General features: G+C 41.7%; 3 protein-coding genes across 5 annotated transcripts in view; 2 read left to right on the top strand and 1 right to left on the bottom strand.

The window, feature by feature from the left end:
- The window catches only part of slc30a2 (solute carrier family 30 member 2), a 22,924-nt gene extending 21,810 nt beyond the window's left edge, over window positions 1-1,114 (bottom strand). Inside the window, exon 1 of the mRNA XM_031865883.1 lies at window positions 731-1,114. Coding sequence (XP_031721743.1) covers window positions 731-813 — 83 coding nt within the window. The 5' untranslated portion in view covers window positions 814-1,114. The remainder of the gene's footprint in view (window positions 1-730) is intronic.
- Window positions 1,115-2,585: 1,471 nt separating this feature from the next.
- LOC116393661 (uridine-cytidine kinase-like 1) lies at window positions 2,586-15,046 on the top strand. The gene is given in 16 exon segments (XM_075447385.1): window positions 2,586-2,677; window positions 4,199-4,407; window positions 5,955-6,061; window positions 6,346-6,516; window positions 7,578-7,649; window positions 8,448-8,473; window positions 8,475-8,614; window positions 8,795-8,856; window positions 10,008-10,024; window positions 11,408-11,506; window positions 11,706-11,799; window positions 11,921-11,983; window positions 12,229-12,351; window positions 12,497-12,604; window positions 12,723-12,879; window positions 13,422-15,046. Coding segments are annotated over 16 exon segments (1,605 nt in total). The 5' UTR covers window positions 2,586-2,597; the 3' UTR covers window positions 13,499-15,046.
- A 4,416-nt stretch (window positions 15,047-19,462) lies between these two features.
- ankrd6b (ankyrin repeat domain 6b) overlaps window positions 19,463-20,692 on the top strand; it is a 32,071-nt gene continuing 30,841 nt past the window's right edge. For all 3 annotated transcript variants that reach the window (XM_031866052.1, XM_031866053.1, XM_031866049.1), the window contains exon 1: window positions 19,463-19,610. The gene's annotated coding sequence lies outside the window, so the exon portion shown is untranslated. The remainder of the gene's footprint in view (window positions 19,611-20,692) is intronic.

Here is a 20,692-nt window from a genome sequence, read left to right as displayed (position 1 = left end):
TATATATATATATATAAAGGTAGATGAGTCTATCGCTTTAGCAGAACCAGGTTCATTTCCTCGAAAGAACATGACTGTTATAATCATTTTTATTGATTAAAATGTTGTTTTATGGCATTATAGGCCAATACGTTTATTTTTCTAAAAGGTCAATATCTGTCTGAATGCCAAAATATTTTCCCTCACTGATAATAAACCGCCCATGTGTTAATTCGTGGCGCCTTCACGTGCAGGTGTATAAACATACATGTGTTTACTGTCGTGCAGACTGCGCGTGCAGTGCGCGTGCAGTGCGCATGCCTCTCGCCTCCTCTAATGACAGATGATAAGTTCTTAGCACTGCTGAGTGAGCTGGCCGCGGGGCCATTTGTCACATGGCTGTCCAGAAACAAGCCAAGCATGGAAATGAATTTGTTCATTCACATAAAACAAAGAGCGGCAGCCTGCTTAACATGCACCACGGTAACGACTGCCCCCACCATGCCTTACACAGTGTATATATAAATATAATAAATATTATATACATATATTCACTTTTGATTTTCCGCACAAACATCACAGATAAACAGACCTCATTAAACTTGGTATTATTGAATAGTTGTTATTTTGTCTCTTTTTTTTTAAACATTATTTTTAATAGCATGCCACATCTAACATTGGGCTCGTGCATGTAACTTATTGCAGCATTATTCTCCATGCAGCTGAACAAAACATAAAATAAAAAACCCACCTTTGTAGTTTGAGAGAATACATTTTCGCACTCTTCTCGTGTATCAGTTGAGATTTCTCCGAATTTGCAGCGTTATTATCCATTTAATCAGCCTGCAGTCAGCCGGTGTCCCGTGTGAGAAATAAAGAATAGAAGTCAAGGTGGTTTTTTTTTTTTTTTTTAAGAGGATGCTGCAGGAGTTGCCGGTGAGAATCGACAGGTCCGGTTCATCCGAGAGCGCATTTCAGTGAGCAGTGAGACTTCACAGCAGACGGATACATTCCAAGAGGACACGAGGAGGAAACCACATGCGGAGGTTTTTCTTAATTTTAGTTTTGTGTATAGCCTCGAACACGGAGCTGCAGCAGTAGTAATAATAAGACACGCCGTGCTGTGAGCACTGCAGCTGCTGTGAGTGTGCAGGACAGAAACCTATGTGAAGCCTGACTGATCTCCATGCAGGACCTCCGGTTGGTGCATCCTCTAATGGGACGAGCGTCGATATGAGCGAAAATCAATTCATTCACAGAAACACAGACTAAATCATTTAAATAATGTTTTAAAATGTTGTGTAAAAAAAACATTATTGTCCTTGACTTTCCTACACATTTTTACAGTGAGGATGTGTTGCAGATGTTCAGTTTTTTTTATTTTTTTTTACATCAACCTTTCTTCATTTCGCTCAGCATTCATTTATTATCAACTCAGCCTGATATGCGGTTGTGTTAAAGCAGATTTATGCCATTCTGTAAAGATAGTATACTGGCTATATCTGAGCAAAATGACAAGTTAAACATTTCTCAGTCTAAAAACATTTTTAAAAATTATTTTTCGTCGATTAATGCCAGTCTAAAAAAAATAATCTTCAAATTAATATCATGAAATCCTCCATTGCTTTGAGGATTACGCTATGTTTACTTTTTTAAATCTATACTCTTTTTAAATACAGAGGTGCAATGGTGCAGTGATGGTATAGTGGGTTTAAATTCATGTAAATAAAATAAATTAAATGGGACAGAAACTGTCTCTCTCTTAAATGTAGGAGGAAAAATACAAATATCTATATATATATATATATATATATTTATACAGATTTCTCACACTGGACTGTTACGTTTTTTTTAAAGTACTTTTAATTTTATAATAATTATGTAACTTAATAAACAAGTATTATATATAAAAATACTACATTTGCATGAAAGTTTAAAATACCACTACACTCTAAAGAGCAACTTATTGTAACATACCTGTATTTATTAAGGACATTATAATAGAATGATTATCTCTTGTGGACAACTGCGCATGCGCTGTCTAGAGAGCATCATGTTAAGTGTTAGCTAGCTATACTGGCGACATTTATACTTCAATAAAACACGTAAAAACAAATGGTTAACTTTATGAAAACATGGCGAATATAATGTAAGACAAATAATATCAAAACAAATAAAGCCAGCTCAACTTTTATGTACTTTAGTTAGCAAATCATCCGTTGCTTTGAGGATTACCCATAATGTTTCGCTTCTACTACTCAGTGCAGTTGCACATTTATAACAGCAGGTGGCGTAGTTTCCCCATTTAGCGGGATTTAACGTGAAACATTTCAACTATGTTACACACATAGGGTTAAAATGAATAGACAGATATATGACCATCTGAAGCGATTAAATAATAATCATGTTTATGCAGCCAACAAACTGTACTAAAATATACAAAGCAAGAAAAAAGATCCATCGATCTATCTATCTATCTATCTATCTAAAAAAGTATTGTTAAGTAGGAGTGAGTGGCATTTTTCCGATGACCTTAAACACAGCATCTCTCGTGACGTCATCACGTTCTCCGTGTTTTGGTTTTACGCGCGGCCCGCGCTGAACAAGAGAACGACGCGATGGAGACAACAAGCAGCGACTGTACCGTTAAACCGGACGACCAGCAGCAGACCGGCGGAGGAGTGATGGAGGCGGACAGGTCCGTGTCAACATCCGACAGGTTACAAAATAAATAAACGAATACAGTTTTTAAAATGTCTGCGGGCTCAAGAGTCAGAACAGCGCAGTGATAGCGGCTTCATGCTAGCTTCATGCTAATGGAGCTAGCTTCTAGCGTGGACCACGTCACGCCAGACTTCTGTGTACAAAAAACGAAATTTGCATTTTAGGCATGTTGGCAAACGTTTGTAATAGGCGTGACATTATTTTTTACTGCGTTGCAACGTGGTCTGTTAAATACGGCATAACTAATAATAATTATAATAATAACTTGATTTGTATAGCACGTTTAAATATAGACCTTTCAAAGTGCTTTGACAGACAAAGCAGCAAAAGACAATAATAACAATAACAGAAACAAATAAATAATATATATTTAGTAAAATAATTTATTAAAAATCAACAAATAGAGATAATATATATATATATATATATATATATATATATATTATTATATAGGATTATTATTATCAACCAAAACATCTGAATAGTTCTAATCGAAAACTGGATGTAGTGTAGCTCATCTGAAGCTAATGCTACTGTGGCTAACACTCATAACATGCTCCGGATGCTAACCTGGTTGTGTCAATACAGGTGTAAACATCTGTCTGTTTATCTCTGATTATTAGTGGGTCGTGTGTGTGTGTGTGTGTGTGTGTGTGTGTGTGTGTGAAGGAGTGAATCCCATCTGGCCTTTTGAGTGGGACTATGCCTCTGATATGTCATTTCCTCACATGTATGCTCAGGACCGTTTAAGAAGTAGGTCAGGTTAATAATTAGCTTGAGTAATGCAAAGCACAGACTATAGAAGTCCTTAAACCATGCATACAAACAACTGTTTGTTGGCACCTTTATAAGATGTTTATGGATAAGCAAGGCAACAGTGAACCTCCAGATTATAAGATGTACTTTCACCAGATACACAGCGAGGTTAGTGAGATCATCTCGTCCCTCGCTAAGTGATGACAGCCTTACTCATGTGAACGGTGGCCTCACCTTGTGCCTCGCTGCGTCCAGGGCGGCGGTGTGATTTCCTGGGGAGAGTCGGAGAGTTCCCCCTTCCTCCCCCTCAACCACACCGACAGCAGAGACCTCACTGTGGAGAGAGAGAGAGAGACACCAGAGAGCATCGTCTCCCTCTCGTCTCTCTGCAGGACAGTAGCGTATCTGCAGCTCCACAAATATGAATAAATGATCAAATTGAGGCTGATTATTTTAGAACGTTACGTCTCGATGAAGCCAATTTTCGGCTCATTTATAGCCTCGTAACTTTGGCTATGTGTGGTCTACTTTTAAATGTATGACCTGTCTTACACTCAGCTTTGTGGAGCCTGCAGGTACCACAACAACCTAATTGCCTGTATACGGAGCAGCAGCACGGGGCCATCTATGAGCTTAAAGGCAGTTCTGATGGCAAATACAGAAAACTATAGTTTGAAAGAAAACAGTCGAGGTGCTGCTGTCTGATCTCGGCCCCTGTTGTCTTCCCGTCTGTCTCCAGTGGGAGTGGAGATGGTTCCCTGGATGGCGTCTCAGACCGCGTCCCCCGCTGCCCGTTGACGCCGTCTTTATCGCCAAGAAAACGGACCACGAGCCAGTCCAAGACCAAGCCTCCGCTGCTGAGGACGGACAAACGGACCATCTACACGGCCGGCAGACCGCCCTGGTACAACGTCACCGGGACCACCTTCACAGAGGCCTTCGTTATCGGTGAGCAATCGGCCAACTGCCACCTACTTCTGCTCTACTGTGTGTGTGTGTGTGTCTGTGTGTGCGTGTGTGTTTTTGTTTGACATTCACAGAGCTGATGGTCCGTGGTTAAACACATCAGGTCGGCATGAGTGGGGATACGTGGAGGGAGACGTGGACGATGTCTTTAGTGGGTGATCTGTTATTGTCAATGAGCCGCGTTGGCCGGTTACAATTTCACTCTCGGCTGTACTGGAGTCGATAAAAGGACCCGACGGTGTGACTGTGGAACTCATTAGAGCCTTGATGAAAAACACGACGCCTACGTACACCGAATATATAACAGGACTATATTCCTGCTAAGCATTTTAAATGGTTAACGATAATAACGACGCACAGAGCGCTGCCAAAACAACACTATTTATTACAGCCAGAACTTCTGTTTTTACAGCTCCTGGATATGATAAATGGTGTCATTTTGGGGATATAAAAAAGGTTCTTCATTCGGACTAAGGCCAATGTCTGAATATCCAACATATATGCTGCTTACATGACCTGCATCAAATTCAGAATATTGAAATATTTATGATAATAAACGTAGTCATTGAGGATCGGTTAAAGGAGCAGCTTGAGAAGAGATGGACGCAGAAACAGTGACACGTCATAGAGACCAGTTTTCTAGTTTTATTGCTCATAGAAAAGTCTGTTTTATCTAAAACCAGCCGGGTGATAAAACGTGTCACTTACACTGAATCTATATGAACACAGTTAATAGGATTTTTTAAAAACATGATTTTTAAAGTCAGACCCGGTATTTCTACGGCCGCTCTGAAGCTGTAATCATTCGTAGGAATGAGGAGCCTCAGTGTCCCAGTCAGCAGTTTTGAGCTTGATGGGTCTTATCTGAGCAAAAAACCCCATTCCAACACTTCACCAAGAGTTGTTTATACCACAGAAGTAGCTCTGTAGGCTATTTCTGTTCACACACACACACACACACAACCGTTGGCAGCAAATGCATCCAGTTCTTCACCTCCTTGCCATCCAGCATGTAGTCTTGGCCCAGTTCCCTTTGACTCAGGAGGTCGAGTGAGCGACTCGAGGCTCCAGACGTTTTATTCCTCCATGCCGGCGACGATTTGTCCGTCTGTCCGTCCGTTTGTTTGTGTCCCGTTCTCGTAAACTCTAATATCGCAGACGTGTCTTTTCCTGCTTTTAAAGTCTTAATGACAGTAAAGTGATGACATTTTGTTTTTTTTTAACCAGATCCTTGTAGCTGTTCTATTATTTCCTCTTACACACTTAGTCATTTATATCCACATTTATCAAAAACATCATTGCGATACGACGTTGGAAGTATTTTTTATCAACATAATTTTTAGGAGAGTTTTAAGGAAATCTCGACTCCGTTAAAAAACCTTTCGGCGCATTATTCTGGCGATAAGATTAGAAAATGTGGGCTGAAACATTTTGGTCCCAGGAACAGACGGAAACTTCTGGATCAGTCACAACATGTGGTTTGACTGCGTCTCCTCAGATCTTTGTTTCTTTGTGTTTCTCTCCTGGAGGTCTGTGTGGAGGAAGTGCTTCTGGTAAAACCACGGTAGCCAATAAGATCATCGAAGCGCTGGACGTTCCCTGGGTGGTCCTGCTCTCCATGGACTCTTTCTACAAGGTGAAGCACTCCAGAACATAAATAAGAGCTTCGATTGAGAGTGTTCCAGCCGCCGCTTAGTCGATCGATTCACTAATATTTCACATCGCTTGCTCGGCATTTTACGCCCGGTGTTTACATGATGATTATCTTTAATGTTTACATGATGATTATCTTTAATGTTTAAACGATGTGTAGATTAAATATCACGCCTCTCTCTCCCTCCACGTGGATCATTGGTGCTGATACCAGCGTAGTGTGTAAAACCTGTAGTGCTGAACATTTGCTTTCCGTTTGTGTGTCAGGTGTTGAATAAAGAAGAGCAGGAGCTGGCGGCCAGAAGCGAGTATAACTTCGATCACCCCGACGCCTTCGACTTCGAGCTGCTGGTCACCGTCCTCAGGAAGCTAAAGAAAGGGAAGAGCATCAAAGTGCCGGTTTACGACTTCACGTCCCACTGCAGATGCAAAGAATGGGTGAGAAACCGTGTTAACCAACTCTACTTTACTGTTACTGGCCTGTTTGTTGGTTATTTGGTTGATCAATATTGTTCCAAGTCCGCAGGTAAGCAACTAAAAAAAACCCAAAAACCTTCAAAATCAACAGAAATTACAATTCAAGTGTAAACCTTTAGACGTATTGGAGAGAACAGTAGAGCTTAATCTATCGTCACCAAAATAAAAACACCTTTTTCCTTCTTTTTTTGTAGTTTACAGGATAAATGTACAAATCACTAACTCCTCCCCTCCAGGGAGGTATTAGTCGTTTTAGCTGAAGCCAATTGAGATGCTTGCTAATTAGCTAATTATTAAGGATTTGGTGTACAGGACCGAGGAGCACAGATCTCCTCCTGAAAGCTTTGTGAAGGATCAATGCGGCCGCGTCGCACTCTGGCATCTCCTCTCCGTTTCTTTGCGATGTAATTTCATGGCTGAAAGGATCAACAGCTCACGGGGAATCTCCCACCAGGACCTGTGACATCATCTTATGAACCTTTTGTACCCGCCTGGATGTAATTAAGCCTCAGGCCCTCCGAGGAGGCCGGAGGCTGCTTCAGGCTGTGTGTGTGTTTCTACACATGAAGAAGAGTTTTTCTACTTCTTTATATTTCTGTAAAAATAGAGGTCACCTCTGTCTCTCTCTCTCTCTCTGTCTCTCTCTCTCTCTCTCTCTCTCCCTCTCTGTCTGTGTCTCTCTCTTTGTTTCCTCTCTCTCTGTTTTGAAAACAAAAATCGATACCAAAGTGTCCAGTCCATTGACTTCAGCATGGAGCTGGTCAGAGGAAGGTAATGGGATTGTGATATACTCTGCACCATTTTGTCTTTGATTGAGACAGTGATTAATCTCTCACACACACACACACACACACACTCTCTCTCCCTTGTGGTAGTAAAGCTGGTTGACGATGAGGTTTATCAGATAACTGTGAACAGGAGGGATGATGACAGCCTGTATGAATGGGCGTGTGAGCATTGTTTTAGATTTGGATGAATGTGAACCTGTTCTTTTTTTTTTTTAAATTTGTTCCTCTTGACAGAAAACGGTGTACGGGGCTAATGTTGTCATCTTTGAGGGCATCCTGGCTTTTGCCAACAAGGAGCTGCTGAAGGTAAGAATAACTTCTCTCTGATTACAAACAGGTGGCAACATCCGGTTCAGACAAGTGAATCCAATGCGTCACGTGTTAAAGCTGCATTCTCTCTAGTGTCCACCAGGGGGCGACTCCTCTGGTTGTATAGAAGTCTATGAGAAAATGACTCTACTTCTCTCTTGATTTATTACCTCAGTAAACATTGTAAACATGAGTTTATGGTCTCAATCTCTAGTTTCAAGTCTTCTTCAATACAGCATGATGTCCATTTAGTACATTATGGTCCATTTAGAGTCAAACAGACCATAAAGCAGGGGATGCTTTAGGGCGGGGCTACACGGTGATTGACAGGTCTCTACCAGAGACATATCCGGTTCTCTACGTCACTCCTCCTATGAGAGAGAGAGAGAGAGAGAGAGAGAGAGGGAGAGGACAAGACTCACAGCCTCCCCTGAGACCGGGCGCTGTAGTTGATTACTGTCTGACTCAGTTAATTACAGCCGTTGTCTGCGCTGATTAATCGTCTTTTAAATATAATTCTTGTAATTTAAGTCAATTATTGCTGCGAATGTGATTCACTAACGGAGCAGTGTGGTTTGAGAGAGTGAGATGCTGCGTACTACAGACACATGGTGCTTGAACTGTGTGATATAACAAGAAGTGTGTGTGTGTGTGTGTGTGTGTGTGTGTGTGTGTGTGTGTGTGTGTGTGTGTGTGTGTGTGTGTGTGTGTGTGTGTGTGTGTGAGTGAGTGAGTGAGTGAGAGAATCACATATCAATTAGACTGATTCCCCTCGTTTCCCTTCCTGTCAGCCAGCTGCTGGACATGAAGGTGTTCGGGGACACGGAAGCTGAAGAGGGACATTTCACAGCGCGGGCGGAACATCGGCGGCATCATTAAACTGTACAATAAGTTCGTGAAGCCGGCGTTCGAGCAGTACATCGAACCCACGGTGCAGTCGGCTGACATCGTGGTGCCCCAAGGTCAGTGGTTTATTTACTAGAGATGTAACGGAACTACTTTTTAATACGTCTATGCCAACAGTCCCTCTGTGAAGACATTTTAATCACATCTACACTTTACACGGTGATTAATCCCGGTGATCCGAGGCTTCGAATGATCTGTAACTTCTTGTCCTTTTTCTGTCTTAAACTTATTTCCAGGTGGAGAAAACTTTGTCGCCCTGGATTTGATTGTTCAGCACGTCCACAGTCAGCTGGAGAAGGTAACGATTCTAGTAGACACGTGAGACGAGCCTCCGGGCTGACGTCGTCTCTGATCACTTCCTGCTGTGTCCTGCAGCTTTAAAACTGGAGTCAACCATTTGGTTCTTACCATGTTCTCACAATTCAGGTGGTAATGGAGCACAACGAGCTGTAGAATATCCTTCAAAATGATGAGATTTCATCGGTAGTCGTCCTCGAGAGCTCCCTGTCTCCTTATCCCCAGTGAACCTGGTGAGACGGAGGAACCCGAGATTAATAACCCCGTGAAGAGAGCTGTCCTCCATCCTTCCTCTCCGTCCTGTCAGCCGGCTTTATGACCTGTACAGAGCTGTGATCTGTTCCACCTTCGACATATTCATTCACCTCCACTAGTAGAACACACATTAGTGGTGCAACGGACGGATCCCGTCCGCTGTTCACGTGAACCATAGAATCATTTCATCCATTATGATGCCTTCAGGCTCTGCTCAGTAACAATGAGTTGGTTGAACGTTATCGTGTGACGTGTTCAAATGTAATCTTGAAAAATACAGTTTGAAGATGTTTTCACAGCGATATAAAATAGATGTCTGAGAATGAATTAGGATGTGTTTAACTTCCTAACAGCTCTAAACACACAATACGTCATTTAAACTACTAATGACCAGATGTTCTATCAATACTAATACAAAACAAACGTTTTAAATAACCACTAAAGAGGACGATAGCAAAGTATAAAGATAACACTTTGAATTTTTGTCTGTCTGTCTGTCTCTCTCTCCTGTTTTTATAAAATCATCCACAAAGTGAAGACTTTTAACTCTTGCACCAACATCAGGTCAAACTTTTCCAATACTTCAGTTTAAAATACCTGCAAAACTAATGACTAATGATTCATCAGCCTCCGCTGTGTTTAGAGCTAATTAGCAAATGCTAACATGCTAAACTAAGACGGTGAACATTATAACTGTTTAGCAGCTAGATCCACACTCAGCCTCACAGAGACTCTGTGTTAGAAATCATTCATTTTATCATTTATTTAATTTAAATGTTTGGCTTTATTTTGTGAGGTTTATGTTACAGATTGATGTCATGTTGTTGTTTTTTCTTATGTCTCACCGTTTGTGGACGACTCCCCCCCCTCCCGGCTGAATGCTGTGTAACCTTTCAGCGTGAGATCACTGTGAGGTACGACTGTTGCATTATTATTATTATTGTTACATCTTCTCATTCCTTTTCCCTCTCTGCTTTCATCCTCTTTTCAACCGCACTTCATCTGAAGACGATAACAAATTAATATTTGTTTTGACTGATGAACAAACAAATCAATCAGATTGTTCTGGTTAACATCTGCACGTACAAGATTGATCATCTCTGTTCATGAATAAATTTAAATAAATTATGACGCGTTTAAGGGCTTAGAACATTGTAATAGAAGTATATGATGGCCATTCCCATGTTGATACCATTTCGTTAATGACAAAAATATCCCTCCAAGAAGTATAAAATAAAACCCCAAATCCTGCTTTGTCCTCAAGTTAAGAAGACATTTTCAAATAGTTTCCTTTTCAAACATCACAACGGCAGTGTGAAGATCAACTGGTGCAGCGCTCTGCCCTCTGCTGGGAAGAAACATACTGTAACACCTGAATAACGCACTCACGTCCTGGTGAAATGTGCAACACGGAACCATTTAAATACAACATGCTGGTGTTCTGAAGAAGAGGCCGAAGACTTGCACACAGTTCAGAGACACGGAGAGATGAACTCTTTTAGGTCGGCGTGTTAAACGGAGGCGGTAAACAGCGACTGTAGTGCTTCTAGTGAATGAATGAACCACTCGTAAGACAAAGTGAATAGCTGAACCAGAAGGCATGTGTTCAGTGTTGCACAGCTGTGATGCAGTGCAGCTGTTTCATTGCTCTAACGCTGTTCTTTCTCTTATATTCTTGTCTTTCTTCTTCCCTCTAAATCTCCTCAAATGAATATCTGTCACCTTCTTCAGAGGAAGCTCCGCTGGGATATGTGAGGCTCGCCTTGTGCATCCTCTTAGTGTCGTTTTGTTCAAACAGACTGCATAATGAACCCAAAGGCTGACGTGTTTGTTCTCTCTCGACGCCTTTCGTGAAGCACTGAGGATGTTTTTGCAGGAAAGCATTAAACTCATTAGCAATCCTGGCTGTTAAAGCAGAAGCATGCTTTGTTTATTTCAGTGGACGGACAGAGCATGCAGCAAACTGATTTCAGCTGAAGAATTTGAATAACTCCGGTTACTTTGTGTATACAGTTTATGCTCCTGAAAAGCCACCGAGATGTCTAAATATTTCATATAACTAGCGTTTTCTTGGGCTTTAATCGCTCTACCTTGTCGTCCGTCCACATTCGACTCCAGTACAGCCGTCCCTCGCTTGAACAGATGTGATTGGACACAATGTCTTTTAAAGAGTTGCTGAAGCTGAAACATCTTCCTCATCGTGTGTCGTATTCTCTGAAGAGATGCAGCAGGATGATATTTGCTGCTTTCCTTTTTCCGATCACGTCGGTCACGCTGCGTCTGTTTGATGTTCGCAGATCGGCTCTGGCCTCGGCTCACCAGGGTCAGCCGTTACCCAAAACCCTCAGCGTGTTGGAGAGCACGCCGCAGGTCCGCGGCATGCACACCATCATCAGGTCAGAGCACACGGCAACATCTCACAAGCTTCTGGAGATTACTTTAAACTGAGAGGAAGCTCAAACTCAACGGGTGGTTCAAGAGATAAATCGAGGCGGCGGAGGTGGAGACATCCTGACCTTCACGCCTCAAACTATTGCCGCTTTCTTACCGATGTTCTTCTTCCTCTTTGCTCCTGACCGCTGCGTGTTTGTGTAGGAACAAGGATACGAACAGAGACGAGTTTATCTTCTACTCCAAGAGATTAATGAGGCTTCTCATAGAGCACGCCCTCTCCTTCCTGCCTCTCAAGGTCAATTATTTACTGCTGCTGCAGAATGTTGTTGGAATATAAATACAATACATTATCTGTTCTGCATATTGTTACATTTAAATGTTCCTCTTTGTTTCCTCTTTGGTTCCTCTTCGTCCAGCCGGTGTCGGTGGAGACGCCTCAGGGTGGCATCTACGACGGCAAGAGGCTGAGCGGTAAAAGAGTGAGTCTGCTTCTGTTCCCCCGGTCGTCAATGAAGGAAGTATTATATCGTCTCTGTGGTCACCGAGCTCAACTTAAGTATTTTTGTGAGTGTGAATACAAATTAAACAAGTTTTAGATATTAAATGGCAACTTCACTCCAATATCATGAACTAGAGAAACTTTATTGTATCGATTTCCGTCCCCACCTCGTCTGCATACCACAGAGTAAACGTCACCAAACGCTGAAGTTCTGTGTGTTTGTAGATCACGGGCGTTTCTATCCTGAGAGCAGGAGAGACGATGGAGCAGGCTCTGATGGCCGTGTGTAAAGACATCCGACTGGGAAAGATCCTCATCCAGACCAACCACGACACCGGGGAACCAGAGGTCATATAATAATAATACACTTTATTTAAACAGCAAGGCTCAAGATGTTCAGTAAAGAGTCAAAACTCACAATAAATAATAATGAAGTTGAACTGAGACAACGTCACGTGGTTGTTGATGTGCTGTCTTGTCTCCTTTCTTTTAGCTCCACTACCTCCGTCTGCCCAAAGACATCAGCGAGGACTATGTCATCCTGATGGACAGCACCGTGTCCACCGGAGCTGCTGCTCTCATGGCCGTCAGAGTGTTGCTCGTAGGTCAACTCCTACAGCCGTCATTTAAAGCTAAACGCGCTGACCGTCCGGTGCTTTCATTAGTCGAGATGTTTCTTCAGTGGTGTCACTCTTTAATATCCATCCTCTCCTCTGAAGGACCACGACGTAGCAGAGGACAAGATCTTCCTGTTGTCCCTGCTGATGGCGGAGATGGGCGTCCACTCGGTGGCCTACGCCTTCCCTAAAGTCTGTATCATCACCACCGCCGTGGACAAGGAGGTCAACGACCGGTTCCACATCATCCCAGACATCGGTGAGGTTTCCTGTTCCCTCATCTGCTGATGTAGAATGAAGATGCTCTGTTTCTATAGAGTTATTCTTAATGCTCGTCATCGGAGCCACCGGGTCGGATTCTGGTGAAACCAGATGAACTCATGCAGGTTCACCAGAAACTCCTTCAGCTCAGACTCCAGCAGAGACCGGTCCACCGTGGACAGACCCGGATCCTCCTGCAGAGACCGGTCCGTCGTAGACAGACCCAGATCCTCCTGCAGAGACCGGTCCACCGTGGACAGACCCAGATCCTCCAGCAGAGACCGGTCCACCGCGGACAGACCCAGATCCGGCTTCACCTGCAGCCTTGGACCTGCAGTCGGCGCTCCGGAGGGAGGAGGAGGGCTCAGCTCCCGGCAGCAGCAGCGTCTCGTCCTCCTCCTCCTCTCTGGGAGCCGACACCGACACTACGCTGCTGGAGACCCAGGACGTAATGCTGGACCTGCTCATGCTCTGAAGAAGCCTAAAGTACAAAATTAAAAACCTAACCTACCTGCTTTTATTTCCTCTTTGTTTCCAAAGGTAATTTTGGAGATCGTTACTTTGGCACCGATGCTCCATCAGACTGGTGTGAGAGCGGTGAAGGGATGGATGTCTGAAGAGCGAGGAGGTTTGTTACAGAAGCACAAAGACTCTCCTTCACCCCTCGCTGCTCCGTCGACGTCTTTCAGCCCAGAGATGTGACGCTGTGATAAAGCGCTTCCTGTTCAGATGAGCGGAGTGGAGTTCAGCGTTCGGTCAGTGAAGACTAAGTGGAGATTTCTCGTTGGTGCCAAAGTTTACAGAAAGTTTAAATCTTTGTTTGAACGTTAGCTGGAGCTACGCTCAGTTTGAATCCCGACATTTAACAGCAGTTCTACAAAAATGTACTTCAGTATCGATCGATCGGTACCCGGCTTCACATTCCAGTCAGGTTCAATCTCATCCTTTGTTTCAGCAGTGTGCTGTGACTTTAGCTTCACAATGATTCGTGTTACAGCTCTCTACTGTAAGATGCTTTTTCAGCAACTTTCACTGAACGGATTCATACTTGAACAAGAAAACGGACCAATGACTGATGAGGAAACATTCAAATATCGTTGGTTATTTTAGTTTTATGGTATTTTATCACATTTGTTACCAAAACAATAACTTTTTTGTCCATTATTTCAGAAAAAGTTCATTATTTTGAGTTAAAAACCATCGAACATCGTTACATTAAAAAACAATATTTCGCTCTTCAGCTGCTAATGAGTTTGTTGCTTCTTTGACCAGATGACACCGTGTGTCATATTTACTCGCTGTGACCTCATTTTGCGGCTGCTCTATGAATGGTTTTATTTATTTATTTGTGTTGATTGAAGCGATTCTACTTCTTCTGATATTTGTTTTGCAGTACGTCGCCCCCATTTATCCAAGTTACATAAGCAAATCATTATGTTTTCATGTTTATGACACTGAAGCTCTGCAGGCGTAACGCTTTAAAAATGTTCATGAGTGATGCAAGACTCCATTCAAACGTTTCGTGGTTCCTGAAACCAGCTCTGCCAACACTAGTGTGTACACAAGGGACGTCAGAGGTGGAGTACTCACTGGACCGTGTACTTGAGAGAACAGATCACAGTAGTACTTCATAAAAGAATAACATGAGATGACTGTAAGGAGGTTTCATGTGTTCATCACTCTTATAACGCATGTGGGGCTAAGTCTAATTATTTATTTGACAATGCCAGGAAGTTTAATCTGTAATAATAATTTATTAGTTTCTTATTTTGTATTAATAATCTGAATCAGTAGAATAACTTATGATGGAGTAAAGAGTACAATCTTGGCTTTCAGTTGCATAAAATTCTTTAAGAACAGTATTTTAATAAACATATGGAACAGCTTTTAATTATGATATAATAATAATAATAATAATAATAATAATATCAATGCTTTTAATTACACCTGTGCTTTTGTAAAAAAAAAAAATAAAACACTGAGGAAAGATGTTTACATCCAGCTGCATCTGACGGCACATTACAACTAATAACTTTACTAGAAGGATGTCTGTCCCTATTAACTCTTTATGTGGAAGCTTCTTACCTCACATTAAGGGCTTTACATGAAGTGCAACGTGCCGACTGATGAACCTTTGTCACACGTTTTATCGGTGAAACTAATAACACAGTTGTATTTTGGTGCTCGAGCAATGTTAATAGTTACACCTGTGTTTGGCAAGTGAACAAGTTCTTTGTGAGAATAATCTGTTGGTTTTGTACAGAATAAAAATATCAGCTTATAATATCTTGTAAATGTGTTTATTATTGTGTGTTGTACTGGGTTTCCCCCACAGGAGGGCAGCAGATGACATGTTCTGTTTACAGCAGGAGTGACACACTGCAGTCCTCATGCTGCCTTCACGGGCTGTAGGAAATAAAAGCTTTTACTTTGTGTGCTGTCCATTGAGGAGCAAGAAAATGTGACGGGAAGAGTGGATAGAGAGACAGGGTGAGGTAGATGGAGGGGGGAGGAGGAGATCAGTTGTTCCTCAGTCGTCAAAGACATCAAATTCTTTCCTTTATTTTGACTTTGCTGAAGATGCATTCTTTAAAATACGGTAGCAGCCACATTCATTCCCACGTATCTATCAGAAGTAAGTTTAATTTGTGTGTTAAAGGCAGTAACTGGTCAGAGACTGATCATGTCTAGAAATATTGTAATGGTGTTGTTCACTCGTCTGACCACAAGGAGGCACTACGTGGTTACCAAACTTCTTCCTGCTGTTACCATCGTGGTACAATCCAATGATTCCAACAGAAGTATGGCTGCAGTATTTCATTGTCAGGTTGTTGAGGATATCTGCCGTCTTGATTTCTGTCTCCTGAGCTGAACGTCTTCGCATGCTGCCGCTCAAAGAGAAGACAGCTCATGTCAGATTTATGGCACCTCTCATGCAGGAATAACTGGCCCAAGGCAGAGCAGAGGCAAAGCAAGAGGCCAACAAGTCACTCTGGGATTATCTTTTCAGCCCCTTTGCCCAACATCCAGAACTCTCATCGTCTTTAAGAGGTCTGCTTTCTGTCCCCAGAGTCAGAGCTAAACGTAGAGAAACAGCGTTCAGTTTTTAGCCCCATATATCTGAAGAAACAACTCACTTCTCTTCTTCTATTTTAGCTTGTTTTCATTATTTCTATTCTGTTTTTAATCATATTTATGTGTCCTTTTATAAGGTGTTTCTTTTGCACTTTGTCTTCTGAAGTTTTATCAATAAACTTGCTTTGCTTTTAAATTATAATTCAGCTGTGCATTTAAATTCCATGTTACTAACCGCAAATGTTTTGGGGATTCTTGATTATTTTGTAAAGCTGCACGAATCAATATTTTCACATTACTATTTATGAAGTGAAAGGTGTCACTTGCGACGCTGAAACCACAGAGATTCATCACTTAACTCTCGACTCTGCTGAGCGTTTGGTGTTTTTTGAACGTTTCCAGCAGCTGTTTTCAGTATAAACCCACAAGCTACCTGTCCAGCACCGCGTTACGCCCACGTTTCAGTATGCAACACTCCTAATATTATACTTGAATTTAAAAAATAGTGAACATCAGCCCTGCTTGTAATATTAGTGTGGGAGGAACCTGCTCATATACAACGGTGACATGTGGCTGTTTGTCCTCATGTTTCAAGCTTTGAAGTGAGCCCATGAATGAGCGTGAAATGATTTTGTAACTATGCACCATTTCCTCTAAAATCTAATCTGAAATTAGACACATTGGCTCATGAATGTGATTTGAAGTTTAGCTTCATCTAAACTTATGAGAGAGTGCTGTTGACCAACAGCATCGACAGCAACATGTATCAAATTCCAGAGAGGTTGAAGTTAAATGGCAAAAACACTGAAAAGCTTCCTCTGGCAAAACTCCAGAGTCAAAGCAGAGGGTTATGCGGTAATGCAGGATCAGATTCCTGCTCTGGGAATCTGAGACGGGAAAATTGAAAACATCTTTAGTGCTTTTGGTGATTGGCTCTGCTGCTGAACATCAAAGGTCAGAGTCGGTGAAGAGGGCAAGAGAAGCATATTCATATGGTGTGACTGAACTAAAGCCGCTGACAAATCACTCAGGGCTTTATGTCGGGAGTTCCAGGTCAAAGATGACTCTGATCAGGTTTCAGTTATCTTTTGCTCTAAAACGCTCTGCTCTCCTCCTCCTTTGTTGTTGTTTTGTTTCTCGCCACATCTTCCTGATGTTGTAAAGCTTAACAGCAACTTAGGACCACACTCAGCAGCCATAAGTATTTCTATGACGAAACCCAACTGGGATGCTGGGATGTAAAGTCTGGAAAGCTACAGGATGTGGTCCTGTGATTGTATAGTATTTACTGATGGGACCATTATTAATTAATTAATCAATTAATTGATCAACTGTGGTAATTGATTCTTGTTTAAGTCGCACATTTGTTGGTTCCAGCTTCTCAAATGCGAGTTGTTGCTTTTCTCTGTTTTATATCTGTTGCTTTTTACAGTAAAACAAATACATAATAAAACTAATCAAATGAATCAACAAATAAATACAAGTTTAAACTAAACAAAACTAAACAGCTATTAAAGAGCTGTGAATCTTCACCTATTGTCAGAACCCCACGCCCTTCACATCCTGCGGTCTCTGGCTTTATCCTCTCACGATGAAATCAACACTGGGAAGCACCTTCAGTGTGTGAGGCCGTGGCTCTCTGCATTGTGGATGGATCAGAACAAGCCCTTAGGTTAGTGCAACGCAAATTTGGATCAGCTCCCAATTCCTCTGACTCATGAGACGATGACATTTCTATCCTGAAGAAAGTGTGTCGTGTCGGCAGCAGAAGAATCACCAGAGAATCGTGAACTGACAGTTTCACCTGCATTCAATCCGCGCTTCTCCGATATCTAGCTCCATTCTTTGGAAATATTGTCTTAGGTTGACAGCAGATGAGGAAGAGCACAAAGAGGAGAGGAGTGAAAGCTCCAGGTCGCTGCAGACACACCCTTCTTCTCCAGGGCGGGGCCCCACGGGGTCTCCGTGGCTTAGGGGGGCCGGTACAGACGGAGAAAGGGCGAGATGGAGTCACAGAGAGGGGCTGATTTCACCATCCTTGAATTAAGAAGACTTTTTACAGCTGACATAAGTTCACATGATTGACAGTTAAAAGCTAATAGCTTACGCTAGTGTTATTTTGAAAGGTGCTAACTAGAACCATATGGGGTTCTTCGACTTGACCCCATAGAAGCATTGTAGCACTTTTTCTTATCATTTAGAGAATTCCACCAGCTCTTATCGTGGCTTCGTCTGTGTGCCAAGCATAGACTGTACATAAGAAGTGGAAAATAATGTACTAAATGAACATCATGCTGTATTGAAGAAGACTTGAAACTAGAGATTGAGACCATAAACTCACGTTTACAATGTTTACTGAGGTAATAAATCAAGAGAGAAGTAGAGTCATTTTCTCATAGACTTCTATACAACCAGAGGAGTCGCCCCCTGATGGTCATTAGAGAGAATGCAAGTTGTAAGGCACTTCCGCATCGGCTTCACTCAGCAGAACCGGAGGTTGCGGTGGAATAGTCCTTTTTGCTTGGGAAGGTTCTTAGCTGAGTGAAATGACCCGGAAGTATCTCAGTGGCCGCCATGATAAGAGCTTGAATTCTCTAAATGCTAAGGAAAGGTGCGTCAATGCTTCCTTTATTAGCTCCTTGCCTCCTTTCGCATAGAAAACACTGGACCTTCCTTTACGAAAGGAAAGAAGATAATTCTGCCCCACAATTCCTTGCCGCGGTGATGAACCATTCATATCTTATACAGGTTTAACAATTATACTCATACAGTCATAAAGTAAAGGGATTCATGTTGATATGAATAGACAGTGACAATCCTTTCGTTTCATTTGTATATGCATTTATTTACTTCGAACGTTAAATGAACAGTAAATATAGCAAACTGTCAATAACAAGAATCATCAGTAAAAACTAAATAAACTCTGATAGATTATTAAAAGTGTAGTCAGATTCTCTAAACACCACGGCTGTCTTTTCCTAACTCCTCATGAACTCTCCTTCACATCTTTCCTCGACCCCATGACGTTTTTTGGATTTTTCGTATCCGCCTGGTGCGAAGCATGTAGGAAAACTATGGTGGCCGACGAGTTAACGCGAAAACGCGAATGGCCCCACCTAGAGGCCTGTGTACCATTTGTCCGTTCTGGGCTACTGTAGAAATAAAAATGGCGGAACATACTTATTCATATTATATTACATTTATGTCAACAGAAACCCTAAATGCTACTTTTAAGTCACTGGAATATATCTTAAAGCATCATCTGAGTTGTTTTATTATTTACATGTATTTGCCAAAATAGTCAATTTTTTCTCCATTATTAACTTATTCGGCTAAAAATACAAGCTTATTTGCGGCTCTGAAGTCGAGGGTCAGGAGAGGAAGGGGGCGTTTTTTGACCGGAATTCATTTAATTTGAGGAGAAAGTTGAACCGAAGCTGAACCGCGTCTTCTGCCTCTCATTTCTCCGTATGACGGAGTCAGTCAGCGGGTCTGTTGACATGCAAATGGGACAGAGCGAGAGGGAGGGAGGCGGCGGGAGCGACGACAGAAGCGACCGTGTGTTTTCACTTTGTAGTTTGCTCTCACTCACCGTGCACCTCGCGAGGCTGTCGGGACCAACCGACGACGCTCGAGCGACTCGTTCTCTCCCGGGTGAGTCCCTTTGATTTACGCTGTTTATTTTGTCGTGTTTTAGGTTCACGGTGCTTGTTTTTGTGCTGCGTACGAACACTGGACGTGACTTTGCTGACTTGAATTACGTGCCTCGAGCGAAACCACTGCCGTATTTATTTATTTAATTTAAAAGGGACCGTTTACAGTTTAAAAGATAAATGTCACCATTTCATGCACCGTGCCAGATTATAGCTTTAAAGATAATTCGCATCTGTAGTCCCGTTGCAGGTCAAAACAAGGAAAGCACAATAGCAAACGGTACAAAGGTAGAGACATAATACAAAGATATACAAACAAGAACACACAATACAAAGATACAGCACATCACAAATGTATGTTTGTCAGATATAAGTTATAAAGACCACAAGAGTCAAGCTCAGTGAGTACAGAGCTGAGACGCTTTTAACAGACTTTTTAAGTTGGTTTTAAAGTGTTGATAGAGCTGCAGCTCCTCACATCGTCAGACAGGTTATTATAATATATAGACCACCTTAGACCACGTCAGACCACCTTAGACCACGTCAGCTCCTCACATCGTCAGGCAGGGTGTGACTTTATTGATTTCTAGTGTGGGGTATGTCTCTAGAAACCCCTTTAATCCCCAGTGTGTTTGTCACTGGGGACATGCAAATGGACAGAGGGAGGAGGAAGAAGAAGAAGAAGAAGAAGAAGAGGAGGAGGAGAGGTGTGAGAGGAGGAGGAAGGAATATGTATATGTATATATATATATGTATATATATGTATATATATATGTATATATATGTATATATATATATATATATATATGTATATATATGTATATATATATATATGTGTGTATATATATGTGTATGTATATGTATGTATATATATGTGTATATATATGTGTATGTATATGTATGTATATATATATGTGTATATATATATGTGTGTATATATATGTGTGTATATATATGTGTATGTATATGTATGTATATATATGTGTATATATATGTGTATGTATATGTATGTATATATATGTGTATATATATGTGTGTATGTATATGTATGTATATATATATGTGTATATATATGTGTGTATA

The sequence above is a fragment of the Anarrhichthys ocellatus genome, unplaced genomic scaffold (assembly GCF_004355925.1).
Source record: "Anarrhichthys ocellatus isolate YVR2014 unplaced genomic scaffold, GSC_Weel_1.0 scaffold34, whole genome shotgun sequence".
Lineage (NCBI taxonomy): Eukaryota > Metazoa > Chordata > Actinopteri > Perciformes > Anarhichadidae > Anarrhichthys > Anarrhichthys ocellatus.
Note: the sequence above shows the minus strand (reverse complement) of the source record. Positions and strands in the feature narration are given on the sequence as shown.